Source organism: Opisthocomus hoazin, chromosome 13 (assembly GCF_030867145.1).
Source record: "Opisthocomus hoazin isolate bOpiHoa1 chromosome 13, bOpiHoa1.hap1, whole genome shotgun sequence".
In the NCBI taxonomy this organism is placed as follows: Eukaryota; Metazoa; Chordata; class Aves; order Opisthocomiformes; family Opisthocomidae; genus Opisthocomus; species Opisthocomus hoazin.
In genome coordinates this window covers 5,361,220-5,375,238 of record NC_134426.1, presented here as the reverse complement: position 1 = coordinate 5,375,238, position 14,019 = coordinate 5,361,220, and the positions used below count along the sequence as shown (strand labels likewise).

Genomic DNA, 14,019 nt, shown 5'->3' with positions numbered 1-14,019 from the left:
GGGTAGAGGAGATCCCTGCCTGTCCTGCACTGGCTGTCCTGCCTAAAGATGGGACAAGAAAATGTGATCCTTGGAGCTAGCTCTTCTGGTGGTAGGAGAAATGACACTTTGGAAATGAAAAGATTTCCTCTCTCTTCCTAGTTGAGGGAGGAAACATCAGTAATTGCTTCAACTTGTTTCAAAGCAAATTGTCCTGAAGACCAAAAGACATCTCGAGGGAGCCCAGAGTAGGGAGAAGTGGTGCCTTGGGCTGGTCCTGTGCTGCTGAGCTGGGCTGGGCTCCTGGGATGGAGGGAGATCACGGCTGGTGAGGAGCACTGCAGAGAGACAGCTCTGCCCAGGAGCAGCTCCTCTGTAAAGCACAGCAGGGCTGAGGGCACTGCCTGCAGGCAGCGAGGGGAGAGGAGTGAGGCAGAGAGAGGTTAAAGGCAGTGTGGGGTGAGAGGATGCTGAGAGCTCACTGCGGGCAGGAATATTTTCAGCCTTTGACATGGTAAGTCTCTGCATGAAGGACAATGTGTCTGCACTTTGTGGAAAGATCTCCTCAAGCTGGAACACCCCACAGCCTACAGCATGATGTACCATGAGGAATATCACAGTTTGTGTCTTATTGAAGATGAGAATGTGCTGCAAAGCAGGGACTGCTTGCTGCACCCTCAGAGGGACAGGCCATGACAGCTGCCTTCTCTCAATGATGACTGCATGGTTGGGAAGGTGGAAGTGCAGCCTGGACTGCCCCAAGCTGTCCTTCAGAGCAGGGTCTTTGCACCCCAGGGGCTGTGTGCTGGGGCACGGACTCTGCTGCCTGTCAGGGACAGTGCTCAGCCTGCCTGGGAAGTTTCTCAGGTTATTGTAAGGAGAAGGTCTGGGTGGAAGGATGAACTCCCAGTAGGGCAGGACAGGGTCCTACTGCTTTCAAGAAACAGCTGCATGGGCCAGGGCTGCTCACATATCCAGATCTCCCCAGGATATTTTCCAAGGGATATGTGAAGGGGAAGGTCAAAGCAGGGGTGACTATCAAGCACTCAAGTCACTTGGCCAGTTCCCTCTGAGGATCTGAGTGGCTGAGAGCAACTGCCTGGCTATGTTGGAGTCTGGGAAGTGCACAGCTGGGTGAGGGTAGCGGTGTCCTGAGTGCCCAGCTGCTTCCAACTCTTTCATGTAGAACTTCACTGTGTTTCTCCTTTTTACTCCACTTGCCTGTGTTACTGAAGTTGTTCCCTTGTTGTGTCAGTCAGGCTCTCTGGGAATGGGAGTTTCAGCTGCAGTCAGACACTGATCGTGTGGGTCCTTCTGTGCAGGTGTGTCCATGGGCATAAGGTGTGCCAGTTGTGTCTAAGCTGTTGGGCCGGGAGCAGTGCGGTCTGTGAGCCCAGAGAACAAGCTAGTTTTCCCTTAATCAGACGCCATCTTTAGGCCACATGGCTATCTTCCTAAGGTGTCCATCCAAGCTGTGAGCTGCCCACAGAATGCAAATCTGTCTCATAGCAAAACTGTGTTTCCTGCAAGTCCCAGTGGAGAAACGCAGATATGCCACGCACAATGGATGAACTACTCTTGGGTTGGAGATGCAATCCACATGTGTCATGGATTAGAAGTGGCGTGCTGGGACCTTGAGTAAGGGTGAGTCATTTAGTGGTCTGCATTGGATCCCTCTGCTTTCAGCAGTGTTTGGTGACTTCTGAAGAAAACATGGGAGTGTGACGACTCTCCATCTAAGAAAAATTCTAGCCTAGGGCAGCTGGGAATAAGAAGGGGGGACAGATCAGCTCCCCTCACTCTGCACTAAGACACAGGCAAGCCTCTTGCCTTGCAGGACTCACTGCTCTGCCTGAGTTCAGCAGAATTACTGAGGGTTTCTGACAACCAAGAGCACTCCCCAAGTGAGATGAGGAGAGCTGTCAGAAAACCCGAGACCGTATAAACTACCTTCTGCTATCCAGGTTTCTTAGCACTGGGAGTACAGTTGCTGACAAGCCCTTTTGCAATAACAGCAGTTTCATCTGACAAAGTGAAACACCAGGATGGGTCCCCAGCCCACCATGTACATGATCCAAATACCGAAGAGGAGGGCAGACACCTCAGCAGTTTGTGGGCAGAGGTCCTGCTCCTCATGGCACATTTCAGCCAGCACCTACTAGAGCTCCAACTATGGATCTGAAGGAAGGTCTCCTAGAAAAAGAAAGAAGGGTATGTGCAGCAGGGGAAGGATCTATAGAAAACAGATCAGAACTGAATCCCCTAACTTCTCACTGTCTCTTCCTTCTTAGACGGTGTTTCTATTCCCAGAGGCCGGAAATTTCCAACAGCAGCTCCATCACCCAGTTCCTCCTCCTGGCATTTGCAGACACACGGGAGCTGCAGCTCTTGCACTTCTGGCTATTCCTGGGCATCTACCTAGCTGCCCTCCTCAGCAACGGCCTCATCATCATCACCGTAGCCTGTGACCACCGCCTCCACACCCCCATGTACTTCTTCCTCCTCAACCTCTCCCTCCTCGACCTGGCCTCCATCTCCACCACTATCCCCAAAGCCGTGGCAAATGCCCTCTGGGACATCTCCTACGCAGGATGTGCTGTCCAGCTCTTTCTGTTTTCCTTTTTGATTGCAGCAGAGTGTTGTCTTCTCACCATCATGGCCTATGACCGCTATGTTGCCATCTGCAGACCCCTACACTGTGGGACCCTCCTGTGCAGCAGAGCTTGTGTCCACATGGCAGCAGGTGCCTGGGGCAGTGCTTTGCTCAATTCTCTCCTGCACACTGCCAATACATTTTCAATCCCTCTCTGCCTGGGCAATGCTCTGGACCAGTTCTTCCGTGAAATCCCCCAGATCCTCAAGCTCTCCTGCTCACACTCCTACCTCAGGGAAGCTGGGCTTGTTGTGGTTAGTATTTTTTTAGTTTTGGGGTGTTTTGTTTTCATTGTGCTGTCCTATGTGCAGATCTTCAGGGCTGTGCTGAGGATCCCCTCTGAGCAGGGACGGCAGAAAACATTTTCCACGTGCCTTCCTCACCTGGCAGTAGTCTTCCTGTTTATCAGCACTGCAGTGTTTGCATACCTGAACCCCCCCTCCATATCGTGCCCATTTCTTGATCTGGTGGTAACAGTGTTGTACTCGGTGGTACCCCCAGCAGTGAACCCCATCATCTACAGCATGAGGAACCAGGAGCTCAGGGATGCGGTGCGGAAACTGGTGGCTGGATCTTCTTAAGCAGCAATAAACTGCCCATCTTCTTCTGCCCATCACTCACATTGTAGTGAACTGTTGTCCCAGGCTGTTCTTGTGTCGTTGAATTTGTTTTGTTTGGTTTGATTTTTAGATTTCCTTGGTTTTCATAATGTTCTTTATAAAGAACTTCCATTATTCCTCACACTGCTATTTCAATATCTGCCTGTCTTTGTGACTTTTGAGACTGTGTAAAAGAGGAGCCATGCTCCTGGTGTTTTTCAGGAAAAGAAGGAACACTGTAGCCACAAGTTTGTCCAAGATCCTTTCTCCAAGACTCTCTCCAGAGCTTCAGGAATACCTCCAGAGGTGGAGGGGAAAAGAGTCCCAGCGCAGCAGCAGTGTCACGGAGCACCAGCTCTTGGTCTTTCCTGAGCTGCTCTCTTTACACCCCTATAGCCTCCTTCTGAGCCCTTGTGTGACTGTAACTCCTGAATGCTCAGGCAGCTTGGTCACAGTGCTGCGGTGTGGCAGGCCGGTAACAGCAGGAACAATCTTGAAGGGACAAGCACTGGGCAGTCCTGTGACAGGGCTTACACCCATAGCAGTGTTCCAGTTGTGAAAAGTGTTCTCCTCAAGTTAGTGCCTGAAGTCTTAGGACTCTTTCTAACAGTAGTCTCAAGAACATGCCCAGGAAATTGTCCTGTAGAGGAAAACTCAAGGAACCGCAAAACTGTGTGAATCGGAAGGCTGGGAGCATAAAGCAGTGTCCTTGCATAGAATAAATCTCCTGCTACTTGCCCAGGAGACGTGAAGGACCAGTAGAGAAGGGTCTGGTCTCTGCCTGCACTCACTGGACACAATACGGAAGAAGTCCCAGGGCAGTTGTCAGAGACCAGCCAATTGCAACCACCACTTCCAGCAGTGACCATTCACTACATTTTGGACATGTTTTTCCCTCCATGGAGGGACACCAAATGACTAGGTCAGAAGTTTATGTTTGCGTTGTACGTAGAAAATATAAGCATGCACATTGTGCCCTCAAGAGGGACCTTGAAAGGCTAGAGAGGTGGGCCTCTGCAAACATCATGAAGTTCAAAAAGGCAGGGAGGAGTATTAGAAGAATTATGGCCTGGTCAGCCTCACCAGAGAAGTCCCTTTTCCTACACCATTCTTGCCCCTAATAAGTTCTCTCATCTATGCCCTCATGATCAGAAAGTTTGGGGCAGGATATCACTGAAATAAATGGTCATGTGAAGTACAAGATCTGCCCACCCAGGTCATGGGCTGAGGCCTTGGCCTTTCTGCTTCATAAACCAGACCAAGGGTTTTCTCAGCATTGCAGCCACCTGCACAGTGCCTTTGCCTACCTACATTCGAGGCCTCCAATTCTCTGCTCTAAGGAGTCCCTGGGGAGGCTTGGTCAGTAATGGCCCGCAGTGGGGCCAATCAATGTTTCAAGGTACTTGGAGTATTGCTTCTGACTTCTTGAGCAGTTTTTTCTATCTCCTCTCAATATCTGAGGTTCATGGACTCAACACCAAATACACCATGGGGCTCATTAAAATACAAAAAGTGCTAAGCTAACAAGCTTATGTAGCTTTCTTCAATTCTTTCAGACTTTTACTGATAACTGGAGTTTTTTCATAGTGTAGATAAGGAGGAAGATGTCAGACTGTGCCTAATAAAAATATTTAATTATTTTAAAGGATATTTTAAATTGCTTTTCAGTTTACAGAAGAAGTGGTATTGTTCCAGGGTGACTCCTCAGGAGATATGGACAGGTAGGAAAAGCAGTCCCTTGAGGTCTGACACTCTATGGACAACTTTGCTCCTCACCTCCCAAACCTCAACATTTCTCTCCTCAGCGACCTGGGACTTGTGTCACTGTTCCTTGCAGCATCAGACTTCTCCACTGATCTCTGCAGCTGGATGTTACAGCTCCATTGCACCATCTCCCACCTCCTCTCCACAGAGAGCTGGCTGCACACAGGCACAGCAGGAGCTTGGCTATTTGCAAGAAAGGAAAAATTAAAGCACAATCAAGTTCCATAAACAAAACACACAGTGCAAACATGCGGTAATTACAACTTACTTCTAATGAGGTTTCTTTCCTGTAAGGCATAATCTTCTGAGAAATATTGTAGCTAGGTAGAGGAAAAAAAAATTAGTTATAAACCTAATTAAAGAGTTGGCTAAGGAGACAATTAGACTACTGAAAGGCAGGCAAACTTTTAACTTCCTGATGTGAAAACAGTGGCTCAGTATGTGCCAGGAATCTGAATGAACAAAGAGTAAAGGGAGGAGAAAACTGGACAATAATGGAAAGGGCCTTTGTCTAGGCAGCCTGCCTCTGAAAAAATTACTTTGGAAATAGTCCAGACAGGTGAAAATATATGAAAAATTAGAGAAATTAGAGAATATTTGTTATGAAGTTATCAGTGAAGATCGACATTCCTTTGGAATATCCCTTTCCAAACTTCCTGGCATTGGTCCAGGGCTCTTGTGAATGAGGACAAGGCAATGTTGCGCCTGATGTTGAAAGAGGTCAGAAAGTCAACCCAGGGAACCCTAGGCTGTACAAGGTCACTTTGGCATTTCTGTGCACCTAAAAAAGAAGAACACGTCCAAAAGCAGTCAGCATGGATTGATGATGGGTCAGTCATGCCTCTGAAAACTGATTGCTGTCTGTTTTGATTTGGCTTGGATAAAAACCAGGAGCCCACCGAAAACCTCTCTATCACTCCCCCTCCTCGACTGGACAAAGGAGAGGAAATATGATGAAGGGCTCGAGGGTCAAGACAAGGACAGGGAGACATCACTCACCAATTACTGTCACAGACAGAACAGACTGAACATGGGGCGAAAGTGGAGTGGATTAACTGAGTCACACTGATCGCACAGCGGGCCCACGTGGGAAACCCCAGTCACCCAGGAATTCTTGAAGTCATAATGCACTGTCCAGAAGGCAAAGATTTTGGAGTATCACCAAAGGAGGAGATGATACATGCTGAAGAGGCCCCACTGTATAACCAGCTGCCAGAAGATAAGAAACAGTATGCCCTGTTCATGGATGGGTCCTGTCGCATTGTGGGGAAGCAGCGGAGGTGGAAGGCTGCTGTATGGAGCCCTACACGACAACTCGCAGAAACTGCCGAGGGAGAAGGTGAGTCCAGCCAGTTTGCAGAGGTGAAAGCCATCCAGCTTTCTTTAGACATTGCCAGTCGAGAGAAGTGGCCAGTGCTCTGTCTTTACACCGACTCTTGGATGGTGGCCAATGCCTTGTGGGGGTGGCTGCAGCAGTGGAAGAAGAACAACTGGCAGCGCAGAGGCAAACCTGTGTGGGCTGCCCCATTGTGGCAAGATATTGCTGCCCGTCTGGAGCAGTTGGTTGTAAAAGTCCGTCACGTGGACACCCACGTCCCTGAAAGCCGGGCCACTGAGGAACATCAAAACAACCACCAGGTAGATCCGGCTGCCAAGATTGAAGTGGCTCAGGTGGATCTGGACTGGCAACAGAAGGGTGAACTGTTTATAGCTCGGTGGGCCCATGACACCTCGGGCCACCAAGGAAGAGACGCGACATACAGATGGGCTCGTGACCGAGGGGTGGACTTGAGCATGGACACCATCGCACAGGTTATCCATGAATGTGAGACATGCGCTGCAATCAAGCAAGCCAAGCGGGTAAAGCCTCAGTGGTATGGAGGATGATGGCTAAAATATAAATATGGGGAGGCTTGGCAGATTGACTACATCACACTGCCACAAACCCGCCAAGGCAAGTGCTGTGTGCTCACAATGGTGGAGGCCACCACCAGATGGCTGGAAACCTACCCTGTGCCCCATGCCACCACCCGGAATACCATCCTGGGCCTGGAAAAACAAGTCCTGTGGCGACAGGGCACTCCCGAAAGAATTGAGTCGGACAACGGGACTCACTTTTGTAACAGTCTCATAGACACCTGGGCCAAAGAACACGGTATCGAGTGGGTGTATCACATCCCCTACCATGCACCAGCCTTGGGAAAGATGGAACGGTACAATGGGCTGCTAAAAACCACTTTGAGGGCAATGGGGGGTGGGACTTTCAAAAATTGGGACACTCATTTAGCAAAGGCCACCTGGTTGTTTAACACCAGAGGGTCCACCAACCGGGCTAGTCCTGCCCAGTCAAAACCTCAGCGCCCCGTAGAAGGTGATAAAGTCCCTGTAGTGCACTTGCAGAGCATGTTAGGGAAGACAATTTTGGTTAGTCCTGCCTCGGGCAATGGCAAGCCCGTCGGCAGGGTTGCTTTTCCTCTAGGTCCTGGGTGTACCTGGTGGGTAATGCGGAGGAATGGGGAATTCCGATGGGTACCTCATGGGGATCTGATTTTGGGTGAGAATAGTCCATAAATAAATAAATTGTCTAAAGTTAATTGTTAAATAACCCTGTCACAGTCTGTTATCACTGTTATAATTGTCATGTTTTGTACCAGTAATATTGTAGTAAGAATTGTCCAGACTAAAGAAGGATAAACTTTTTGATTAAAACCTAGCCATTCTCTCAAGTACTGAACACCCCTCTCCATATTGGTCCACTTGCCAGGATAGCATACAAAATCGTCACTGAAGGGGTACCTCTCCCTCACGCCTGACAGAAGTCTCCTCCAGAGGCTGAGGACTTGGTCTTTCTTCCCAATGGCCTTGTCAATGCCCCCATCCCTGGTCAGGGATCCCAGCTGCTTGGCTTCCTTGCCTTCTCATTCCAAGCTGCTGGCCCCGTTATCCCAGCACCGCAGCAGCCAGGTGACAATGTGCTTGCCTGGCTGGCGGCTGAAATCTTTCCGCATGTCTGGCAGCTCGCCCAGGGACAGGGACTGGGTGATGATCTCTGTCTCTATCTCCCGCGATGACCCTGGCTCATCGTCATCCCTCCCGGAGCGATCTGCTCTCTTTGCATCTTTCTTTAGTTTTACGGGGGCGACTGCTGCCGGCACAGGTTGGTCATTGAGCTCCGCTGCGATGCCTGCAGCTGGAACTGGGGCTGGAGAAGCTGTCGTGCCTGCTGGGGAAACTGAGGCAGACCCTGCGGCTGTGGCAGTGGCAGCGGTGGTGCCGGTCGGGGGGGCTGTGACTGCCTGCTGGGCTGGAGGGGCTGCAGGGCCGGCTGGGGGAGCAGTGCCAGTCACAGTGCCTGCTGCTTCGTTTCCTCCCCTTTTCCCTTTAGGGCACTGAATCAGGTTGAACAGGGCTCGGTAGGCGTGGGCCAGACCCCAGCACATTGCGGTGATTTGTGTCTCTCTGGAGTTCCCAGGGTGGCAGCACACTTTTTGCAGATATTTTACTAGTTTTTCTGGATTCTGGTCTTGCTCAGGGGTGAGTTTAAAACACACTGGGGGTGCCCACTGCCCTAGACACCTGCCCATGCTGTCCCACACACCCAGCCACTCACAGCTATCCGGCCCTGGGGCAGGTCTCTGCACGATGTTCTTTACTTGTTTAACTCTAAACAAGACCCAAAACTCATTCAGGAGGCAGAACAATAGGAGAGTGCTGGCCTGAGCATCCCACGAGTACTCAAAATTCTCAAAAGCTGTTAGGACCAGTCTGAAGGGGGGGGGGGGGCAAAAGAGTGGGGGAAGGTATCCCCTCTGCTTTTCCCCACAGACTAGGTTTGATTATTCACAAATTCTAAGACATAGGATCCGAGGTACGGAAACGACCGCAGTGCCGCATGAAAATACAAGCCTGATTTCATGCACAGTGTTGTTATCATGTCATAAGTCGATATCGTACAGTACAGCAAAATCCTCATCCTGATCTTTTTCCCCGAGGTAACAAACAGCACGGCGAAGAACACATACAGCAAGTAAGGATTTACTTTGCAAAGTCATTTGATCAAAGTCAGAAACATTTTTATCGGCGACTTTAACTGACACAGTAAATGCGTATAATAAATTTTACCAAAATCTAAGAAAGCTGTTTTAACACACACTGCTCAGCCCTGCCGTTATCCCCGCCCCACGCCTGGGCACCATATTTAATGTTATAGTTTGGCTGCTACCGTTAACAAAAGCGCCACGCGGCCGCCCCTCCCCTCACCGGGTTGCGTAGGAGAATGGAAAGAAACAGGCAGAAACTGGTGGGTTGGGATAAGGGCAGTTTAACAGAACAGCAAACAAAAGGAACAACAACAACAAAGATACAGATAAGGAGAAAACACAACACAAACCGCACAGCCCACAGAGCCGCTCTCCTTCACTGCTGCCACTGTGCGCTCCCGAGCCGCGAGTGAGTTCCCGCCGCCCCGCACCCCCCCACCGGAAGCCCGCATGACGGCACATGGTATGGAATACCCGGCTCTGTTTGGCCAGGTTGGGGTTGGGTCAGCCCACCTGGCTGTGCCCCTTCCTGGATTCCGGTGAAAATTAACCCTGTCCTGGCCAAACCCAGGACAGAGGCGCAGAGTTAAGCAAAGCCAAAGTGTTTGGGCTGTTGCTTGTTAGGTCACTTCATGACAGCAAAGTGGTTTAACAGGAACAGACAAACGTTGCGAGGTCATCAAGGACACCAGATGGGAAGGCTGCAGAGCAATGACTGTGTCCCTGGGGAGGCCCTGCTCTCGGGTGAAGCCACCTGTATGTGTCACGGGCAAATATGGAACATGGTGTGGGAAACTGCAGGATGTGACAGAGACCTGTGTGAGAAGGGACTAGAAGTGCAAGCAGAACCATGTGTCCCAGCTGGATCTCATAACTGGTTGAAGAGCAGAGACCTGAGAAAAGGCCAAACTGCATGGACAACTGGAGGGGAGCACTGGGGAGCTTCTGCGTCGTCAAGTCTTGCAAGGCCAGTGGTGCCAGGGTAGCCCAGCAGTGATGCCATTTGAGGCCCAGATGACCTAGGCAATGGTATCCCAACTATCAAATGATGGTACCAGCAGAACAAACCAGAGACTGTTGGGGAAAACATAATTGGTGAGAGTTGTTAACTGCGGAGGGGACTGCAGCAGAGAAAGGGATAGATCCAAGTGGAGTGGAACAATGAATCCTGTGGATGATAATAGGAGAGGGATCCAAGGGTCCAGCTGCAGTGTGCAAGGGGCTGCTCATCCTGAGCTGTCCAAACCCTGTGTGTGTCCTGCCTTCTGATTTAACTCTGCTCCTGGTTATTTGCTGTGTGAGCTTGCTTGTGTGTGTGTGCAAATGAAATTCTGTACATGCGTTGCCGGCCAAATTTATGCGGGGCTGGCTGGAAGAGGAGGACACCAGGATGTGGAGATACCCAAGGCTGAAGTTGCCAAAACGGTAGTGGCTCCAAGACTGGACAGGACACCTGGGCAGACCCAAAACTCAGACCCACATTGGAGGGATCATGGGGGTGTGTGCCCATGGGTAAAGGCTGCAGAGGATGAAGAGACCACTCATGACCTTTACACCAGGTCAGACTGAGAAGGGAGCAGCATGGGGACCGTTGTGTACTCCATGGTTGTATGTGCTCTGTTGTTGGAGTGGTGGCTGCAAAGGTGCTGTTCCCTGTTAGAGTTGGTCTGTGTGTGGTCAAGTATGTCCATCTTTTTTTGCTTGCAGATATTGGTATTTTGCACTTTCTGTTTGAGTGACTCCACCTTGGGTGATCGCTCCCTTAGCGGGGCTTCAGCCAGGACTTAGTCCAGGCGCATGCTGTCCCCGTAAAACCTCAAGGCTCCCAGGAAGCTCCAGATTACCTTCCTGGAGAATTTGTTCTGCACAGTCGTATCAAAGAAAGCCCTGGGTACACCTCACTGACCATTCCCCATCTCCACGGTCACCACGCACCAACGGGTGAGTTCAGACTCCAACCCTTGGTCTCTAACAGCTTCCAATGGGACCAGAAGATTTACTCTTCCAATTCCAAGGAGAAATAGGCCCTTTGGTGTGACATTTCTTGGGCCTGTTATTGGCATCAGCCTTGGAAGAAGAGCCCAAATTTCAGTCAGTGCACTGGTGTGGTCACATTTTATTTCGGAAATGTTAGGAGAGCGTCAGCTCTGTCCCAGTTAAACACACAACTTTATATTACATCCAGGTTAGAAAAGGTCCATTCCTCAAGAGAATTAAGATTCATTCAGACATTTATGCAGGAAAATATTAAAAATTATTAATAATAGAGATAATAATAAAAATATAAGACAAAACAGCAAACAAAGTTTAGGCCTACAGTGGGGCACCATGAGAGTCATTCCCAAAGAGTGATGGAAAATTTATGGCAAATGAGAAGCATCTCTGAAATAACTTTTCTGATGGATGCCTTCAGCTCCTGATTCCTCATGCTGTAGATGAGGGGGTTCACTGCTGGAGGAACCACCGAGTACAGAACAGCCACCACCACATCCAGGGATGGGGAGGAGATGGAGGGGGGCTTCAGGTAGGCAAATGTGCCAGTGCTGATAAACAGGGAGAACACGGCCAGGTGAGGGAGGCACGTGGAAAAGGCTTTGTGCTGTCCCTGCTCAGAGGGGATCCTCAGCACAGCCCTGAAGATCTGCACATAGGACAGCACAATGAAAACAAAACAGCACCAAAATACAAATGCATTAAACATGACAAGACCAGTTTCCCTGAGGTAGGCATCTGAGCAGGAGAGCTTGAGGATCTGGGGGATTTCACAGAAGAACTGGTCCACAGCATTGCCTTGGCAGAAAGGTATAGAAAATGTGTTGGCAGTGTGCAGCACAGCATAGAGGAATCCAGTGCCCCAGGCAGCTGCTGCCATGTGGACACAAGCTCTGATTCCCAGGAGGGTCCCATAGTGCAGGGGTTTGCAAATGGCAACATAGCGGTCATAGGCCATGATGGTGAGAAGAAAAAATTCTGCTGATATCAAAAGGGAAAAGAAAAAAAACTGTGTAGAACATCCTGAGTAGGAAACGGCTCTGGTGTCCCGGAGAGAGTTGGCCATGGATTTGGGCACAGTGGTGGAGATGGAGGCCAGGTCGAGGAGGGAGAGGTTGAGGAGGAAGAAGTACATGGGTGTGTGGAGACGGTGGTCACAGGCTATAGCGGTGATGATGAGGCCGTTGCTGAGGAGGGCAGCCAGGTAGATGCCCAGGAAGAGCCAGAAGTGCAAGAGCTGCAGCTCCCGTGTGTCTGCGAATGCTAGGAGGAGGAACTCAGTGACAGAAGTTTCATTGGCCATTTACCACCTCTGGGCATGGGGACCTGTCCAAGGAGAAAAAGACGATGACAGTTTAGGGGGAGATTTCTCTCAGCAGAAAAACATACCATTATGCACAGTAACCCCCCTCACCGAGCAGAGAGAGGAATGAGTCAGTTCCTTGTCTGTTGCTACCAATTGAGTGGTATTGTTCATCAGAGTTTTAAGTGCAACTTGGGCACCTGCTGTCCATGAGAATTTCTCTGGGTTAGGGCCACCAGCATCGGTGTCAGAACAAAAACTGACCCACATTCCCAGCCCTGCCCCAGAGAGCAGGAGCACCACAGACAAGTGGAGAAACAGGGAAGAACACTGCAATGCTCCAGAAAGAATGAAGCAAGGACAGAGGCATATGGACTTGCTGTGAATTCTTCTCCTTATGCAATTGTCTTCGCTGCCACTCGGATGATGACACTGTAGGGCAAGTGTTTTGAGCATCTCTTTTTGTGTCCCATTTCCCAGGAATCTTTCATCTGAAGGTCTAGCTAGCGAGGCGCTGTCTCATGACCTGGACCCCACAGCTCTGGGGACAAAGTTTCTGTTGGGTAGCAGAGGAGACCAGGGGTTTGTGTTGGGTAATGTGTCTGCACTGCAAAGGATGGCAGGGAGGTGCTCGAATCCCCACTTCCACGACATCTCTGGTAGCAGCTCCCTCTCTCTCCCTGCCCGTGTCTCTGCTGCCTGCCGCTCTCCCTTGTGAGAGCTGTTTCTCTGTCCCTGGATCTGCTCCCTGTCAATGCTCACAGAATCCAACTCACCGGCTGTGTGCTCAGCTCTGCCCTGCAGACATCTCCTGGCAGTGGGGCACTGCCCAGGGACATCTCTGTGTTTGGGGGGTGTCTAAGAAGCAGCTCAGAAAGATGCTAACAAGAACTAGGGTTTCAGTGCCTTCTCCAAAACAGAAAAATAAATTTGCATCTCACAGAACCACGGAGTCACAGAATGGTGGGGGCTGGAAGGGACCTCTGGAGATCAGCTTGTCCAACCCCCCTTGCCAAAGCAGGGTCACCTAAAGCAGGTTGCACAGGACCACATCCAGGCAGGTTTTGAATATCTCCAGAGAAGGAGACTCCACAACCCCTCTGGACAGCCTGTTCCAGGGCTCCATCACCCTCAGAGTAAAACAGCTCTTCCTGATGTTCAGCTGGAACTTCCTATGCTTCAGTTTGTGCCCAGTGCTCCAATCTCCCACTGCCCACCCAGTCAACCAAGAGCAGAAAACTGAAAGCACAGAATCCTTTCCTAGAAGGTGAATGGTGCCTCAATGTCCTTCAAAAGCACCCTCTACAAATGTCCTCAGGGGGGTTTGGAGTGGAGAGCAGCCCTCACCGACACAGGTCCCACTCTACAGCAGAAGACGCTCCCCTTCCCTGCCTGGGGTCATTCCTTCTACCAACAGCTTCTCCCTGTAGCGTCATGATGAGCTCCCTAGGCAGGATGAGTGCTGGCCCTGGCAGGAGGCAGTCCCTGCCCCAGCACACAGACCCCATGGGTTGCAGGGACCCTGCTCTGAAGGACAGCCCCGGGCACCCCTGGCTGCACACCAGAATTCACAGCCCTGCAGCCGGGAGGAGGCAGCTGTGGTGCCCTGTCCCTCTGACCATGCAGAAAGGAGGCCCTGCTGAGGAGCACATCCTTCTCCTCACACCAGCCAGCTCTGTCAGGTAATTG

General features: G+C 50.6%; 1 protein-coding gene and 1 pseudogene across 1 annotated transcript; one reads left to right on the top strand and one right to left on the bottom strand.

The window, feature by feature from the left end:
- Positions 1-446: 446 nt before the first annotated feature.
- On the top strand, positions 447-3,663 carry LOC142363057 (olfactory receptor 14J1-like; annotated as a pseudogene).
- A 7,707-nt stretch (positions 3,664-11,370) lies between these two features.
- Positions 11,371-12,330, bottom strand: LOC142363056 (olfactory receptor 14A16-like). The gene has a single exon (XM_075434998.1). It carries the CDS (start codon positions 12,328-12,330, stop codon positions 11,371-11,373), a length of 960 nt encoding a protein of 319 aa, XP_075291113.1.
- Positions 12,331-14,019: the final 1,689 nt, after the last annotated feature.